Source organism: Rhineura floridana, chromosome 21, assembly GCF_030035675.1.
Source record: "Rhineura floridana isolate rRhiFlo1 chromosome 21, rRhiFlo1.hap2, whole genome shotgun sequence".
Lineage (NCBI taxonomy): Eukaryota > Metazoa > Chordata > Lepidosauria > Squamata > Rhineuridae > Rhineura > Rhineura floridana.
Window position 1 is genome coordinate 15311268 of NC_084500.1, and position 6000 is coordinate 15317267.

The following is a 6000-nucleotide window of genomic DNA, read 5'->3' on the forward strand; positions in this document are numbered from 1 at the left end:
CCTGTGGAGTGACGCGAGATCCTTAACCAGAGCCAGCTGTGTGCAAGGGGAGATAAAAGGACCAAAATCAGACAGGATAAGACCAGCATTAATGTGGGACATGCTACTCATTGCCGAGTTAAATTGCTGTTTTTCACTTCCTGAACTCATGGGAGAAAATGAAGAGTGTGTGTGGGGGGGTTGTTATTGTTTCCACGAAGACATGTGTGTTCCTTAAGGAAATATTGGCTATGGGCTTTATGACATCTAAGGTCATTGGACTCAGCTTTGCTGATAGGTCAGCCCGGCTTCCTATAGATCAATAGCTGACAAACTATGGTCACATCCACACCACACATGTAATGCACATTTAAAGCACATGACTCCCCCCCACCTCACTTCCCCCAAAACTCCTGTCAATTATAGTTTGTTACTGTGTCCATACTACCCTGAACACACCCGATCTCGTCTGATCTCAGAAGCTAAGCAGGGTCAGGCCTGGTTAGTACTTGGATGGGAGACCGCCTGGGAATACCGGGTGCCGTCAGCCAACCAGTGTGCCTCCAGATGTTGCTGGACCACAACTCTCATCAGCCTCAGCCAGCATTGCCAATGGTCAGGAAAGATGGGAATTGTGGTCCAACAACATCTGGAGGCACACTGGTTGGGAAAGGCTGGCTTAGAGGTAGGCAAAGGTAAACCACCTCTGAACACCTCTTACCAAGAAAATCCTATGAGTACATCCAAAAGATTCATAGGGTCGCCATAAGTCATTAGCAGAACACCGGGAAGCGAAGTGCCAGGAAGCGGGGCCCTACTGTATAGTCCAAAATATCTAGAGGGCCTCAGGTTTCCCAGTTCTGTCCTAAATGGGTCAGGCACAGAGCAAAACAAATTATGTTGATTGTTGTCCTGTTGGCTTTCATAGTAGGCAAATCCACCGTTTTCCCAGCCAGAGATTCTTCTTGTGTGAGGGAGGAGTGGTTGCCAGGTGCTTCCATCCACTCCCCCCCCCCACACACACACACACCCCTAAAGCCAGGAAAGCGCATGGATGGGCCCAATGAATAGCTAGACTTGGGATGTGTGGGAAGGACAATGGGTTCTGATTAACGTTGGAAGTTTTGCCTGAATTAGGTCGGGGGGGAGGGTCTCCTGTTATGGGGAAGGCAGCCACCATATTAGATTCAACAAGATGCAATGCACTTTTTGTCCATGTACCCTGGTACTGTCTGTTCTGACTGGCAGCAGTTCTCTAGGGTCTCGGGCAGAAAGAAAGAGAGCGTTCCCATCCTACCTCCTCCCTTTAACGGGGAGATATTGGGATTGAACCTTGGGCCTTCTGCATGCAAAGCAAGTGCTCTCCTGCTGAGCTGTGGGCCATGCCGTGCCCCTTCTATGCCTCAGAGCCCACTTCAGGCAGAGAAAGGGAACTGGGGAGAGATGTAACATCAATCCCTCTTATTAGCCGATAGTGTAAAGCCTCTGGATTGGTCAGGCCTGGTGCAAATACCTCTTGTCCCTACCTGGTCGACAAAGAAGCACCTTCCGCCTTTGGCTTCCTGATCCTTTGCTCCATCCATTTCATTGGTTGCATTTCTTTGTCACATTCTATTCAAGTGAATGCCCAATACAGCTTACAAGGAATAAGTCGCAACAACAGCGATAAACACAGGAACTGAGTGATAGATACTGAGCTAGACAGCACTGACTCAAACCCTGGAGAGTCACTGCCCATTAGTGTAGATAATACCATTGGTCCACCTAACTCAGTACTGTCAACACTGACTGGCAGAAGCTAATCAGATTTCAGACAGAGGGTGGTCTCTCCCTGCCCTACCTGGAGATACCGGAGACTGAATCTGGGACCTTCTGCATGCAAAGCAGATGCTCTTTCAACTGAATTATGGCCCTAACCTGACACAACAGAACATAGTTACAGCACAAAGCATCACAATTACAATGCCTGGATTGAGAAAATGTGGCTCTACCAAGTCATATAATGTCAAATGGGGAGTCTGGTTTTAGGTTTGTTTCCCCCCCCCCCGATTTGTATGCTGCTTTTCCACATAAACATGCCCAAAGCAGCTCACAACACAAGAGCAAAAATAGTACAGCATTGCAGCTAAGTCTATTCATTTCAAAACAGAACATGACAATCCAAATAAATAAGTTCATTTTGACAATATGGCCATTCTAACATTTTAAATTCATTGTAAAACAAACTTATTAAAACATCAATTTATATAAGTTGGTGAATATATATAAAACCAGAGTCAGATGTATATGCCTACAGCTGTCCACAAACCCGATTTAGCCATGACAGCAGTGGTTGGGGGTGTGAAGTTGTTCATATCTCCTACGATGGAGGAGACCTCCCTCTCTCACTCTCACTCACACACACACACACCTTGTACCCCACATAGTCACCAGTGAATGTAAATGAAGCCCAACTGTATAAACACACCCTTGTAACCCCCTGTGGCCTTCTAACATCTCTCCTACTTTTTTGTGTTATGTGAAGCATTAACCAGAGCGGTACCTTTTCACTTTCCACTGCAGAGCTACAGCGAGAAGGAAGCATCGAGACGCTGAGTAACAGCTCGGGCTCCACTAGCGGAAGCATTCCACGGACCTTCGATGGCTACCGATCTCCCCTCCCGACTAATGAGAGCCAGCCACTGAGCCTCTTCCCAACAGGCTTCCCATAAACAAGTCCCTGTGTTCCCAAAGAGGGAAAGAAACCATAATTTGATGCACGGGATAAACTCTTGAGATGCATTTATCCCAATGGTTGGCTCCAATGCCAGACGGTTCTTGATACCCTAACGCCTGACGTCGTGTCTGCTTACCGCTGCCCTTCCAGAACTGTACGAACAAAATTCCAAATTTTCTTCACCGTGCAATATATGAATGAGACTCTCCTTCTTTAATCCTAATAGCTTTCTAGCATTTATTCCCCACTGAGTACAGGGGAAATGGCTACTTTTAAGAAGTATTTTAAACTACTTGTTTGTTCTTTTAACCATAATCTGCTTCCCCCCTCCTCCCGCATAAACCATCGGTGGGGAACATCTTGGCCCTCCAGCTGTCTTTGGACTTCAACTCCCATCAGCCTCAGCTAGCAAGGCCAGCAACCAGGGATAATGAGTGTTGTAGTCCAGGGACAACTGGAGGGGCCATCGTTTCCCCACCCTTGGCATAAAGAGACCTGGTCTCTAGACCTGAATTCACTGCTAGCCCCTCCCCTTTTTTTAACAATTAGTGCTGCTACCCATATCTGGGAAATGGCATAATAATTCTGAAGAATGTGGCCCGTAAACTGAGGCTGTCAGCATGTAACTGCAAACATATGAAGCATTGACAAATGGAATAAAGATGGGGGGAATTTGAGGGCTAAGATCCAATGGGACACAGGTTTCTTTACAATACTGTTGATCTTGTTTCTTCATTCCCCACCATCAACCCGCCAAGATGTTAAACTGATACCAGGAGTATTATAAGTTTCTTCTCTCTCTCTCTCTCTTTCGTTCTTGGGAAATTGATCTTGACGATTCCATGTATTTTAGAAATGTAATTTCATTTGATTTACTCAAGTTGGAAATCACTATCATTGGGGCTATAATGTCGTTCATTGGAACTTCTCCTGTCTGTCCAAAAAAATGCATGTGATCTCTAAATAAATCACTATGGTGAAAGGATCCCCTTTATATTTTGTGCTGAGGTTGTGTTTGTACAGTCCATGGGTTACAAAGCACACAGGAAATCACCTTACACCGAGCCAGCCCATTGGTGCATCTAGCCCAGTATTGCCTACACTGACTGGCAGCAGCTCTCCAGGGTTTTGGGGTTGGGACACTCCCAGCCCTACTTGGAGATGCCGGGGATTGAACCTGGGACCTTCTGCAAGCACGGCAGATGCTCTGCCACTGAGCCATGACCCTTCCATGTATAGTCCTGCGCCACCAGCTATGCATTTTCTTTCCCAGTTGCTACGAGCTGCCATTTTGTTTTTACCCAAAGAACATCCTGATGACATTGTGTTGTCCTCCAAGGGTCTGAGGGAGAAGGGAATGGTGGACTCTACTGAAGCTTTTTATTAAATAAAATTAAAGATGAATCAGTGCTGGCCTTCACACTCCCAGCCCTACCTGGAGATGCCATTGGGGACTGAACCTGGGACCTTCTGCAAGCACGGCAGGTGCTCTGTATCACCCAGCTACGGCCCTTCCGTTGAGATCCCTGTATTTTTCAAAGAGAGAAAGAGGAAACGTGACGGGCAGAACACTGAGCCTATCAATAAACATTTCAATTCCAAAATACTTCAGTTCTAAGCAAAATAACAGTACCCTGTAGCAAAGCAGCCATTAACAACAAAAGCACAGCCAGGCGAACACACAAACATCAAATTATTTAGTTATTATTTCAATCATATCCCACCTTTCAGGATCTGAAGGTGGGCTACAATGTTCTCCACCCTCATTTTACCCTCATAACAACCCTGTCAAGATAGGTTAGGCTGTGAGAGACAGTCACTCTGACACAGTGAGCTTCATGGCCAAATAGGAATTTGAACCCTGCTCTAGCACAGCCTTTCCAAACCAGTGTGCCTCCAGATGTTGCTGGACCACAACTCCCATCAGCCTCAGCCAGCATTGCCCAATGGTCAGGAAGGATGGGAACTGTGCTCCAACAACATCTGGAGGCACACTGGTTGGGAAAGGCTGCTCTAACCACTACACCACACTAGCTCTTGAGATGACTTACTTATAATTGATATTTACAAATTGCTATTATTCTTCTGTAGCTCACTCTAAGCACATCAAATTTCGTATTGTAAGCTCCTTGACACAGCAATCTAATTCTCTTGTATTCTGTAAAGCAACAGACACTGTGATGGTGGTTTTATATATATAAAAATAAACAAACTTCACTAACTCAGATGCCCATACATAAACACACACACGCACATATCCCCTAATTCCAACAGAAGCCCAAGGAAAGAGGCGCAAGACCCCATAGGGCCATAGCCACCATTTTACCAACCCTAGGCCCTACACCAGGGTAGCCAACATGGTGCCCTCCAGATGTTGCTGGGACTCCCAACCCACCCCCCAATCAACCCTAGCAGCCATCAAGGTCAGGGATGATGGGCGTTGTAATTCAGCAACCTCTGGAGGGCATCACATTGGCCACCTGCCCTGCTCATTTAGTCTGATGCTCTCATTATACGAGACCAAAGGGCCCTACATCCAGCTGGCAGATTCAACTGGAGTGACTCCATCCTCTTGCTATGAATCCCACTCTGATTTTGATCACAGGTTTTAGTTCTGAATAAGCTCTCATCAAATGGAGAGTGTGTCACTCTCAGCCATAAAACTCTTTCCTGTGCTTGAAGGGGAATCCCTATCAGTTTCTACTAGAATGATACAATGTGGACCTCTTGGCTTCGCCCCTCTGCGGCTTTTCCACACCTCACATAGTTAATCCACCAGCCCATTTTGTCTGTGCCTCTGGACACAGCCTACTTCCATAAAAAAGCATGAAACATAAGCCACTCTCAATCCCATTTAAGTGTTCTAAGTCCCATCCAAGAACTCTTAATATTCTAAAGCAGGTGTGGGGAACCTTTGGCCCTCCAGATGTTGCTAAACTACAACTTCCATCATTCCTGGCCATTGGCCGTGCTTGCTAGGGCTGATGGGAGCAGTAATTCAGCAACATCTGGAGGGCCAAAGGGTTCCCACTCCTGTTCTAAAGGGGCTAAAAGGTCTCCTATCAAAACATTCTCAGCACCACTACAAACTACAACCCCCAGAATCCTTTGGGTGAAGCTAAGACTTGATTGGGTTGACATCTGTTGGATTCCAGTCTGAAACAAAGAAATCGGCCACATCTTCTTAGTAGCTGGACTCCAAATCTCAGATCATCATTAAAACGTTTATAAGCATAAGAACTGCTACTCAGCTCAGGCCAGGGGTACTGATAGTCTTTTCTGGGCCCAGTACACTGTATGTGGAT

The 6000-nt window shown here is 46.2% G+C and overlaps 1 protein-coding gene and 1 pseudogene across 7 annotated transcripts in view; both read left to right on the forward strand.

Annotated features, from left to right (window-relative positions):
* Positions 1-3688, forward strand: part of BCAS3 (BCAS3 microtubule associated cell migration factor) — a 602771-nt gene extending 599083 nt beyond the window's left edge. For 6 of the 7 annotated variants that reach the window (XM_061605382.1, XM_061605385.1, XM_061605387.1 and 3 more), the window contains one exon: positions 2542-3688. In XM_061605382.1, coding sequence (XP_061461366.1) covers positions 2542-2690 — 149 coding nt within the window. In that variant the 3' untranslated portion in view covers positions 2691-3688. The remainder of the gene's footprint in view (positions 1-2541) is intronic. The other variant, XM_061605386.1, reaches the window with a different exon arrangement.
* On the forward strand, positions 412-529 carry LOC133374530 (5S ribosomal RNA; annotated as a pseudogene).
* Positions 3689-6000: the final 2312 nt, after the last annotated feature.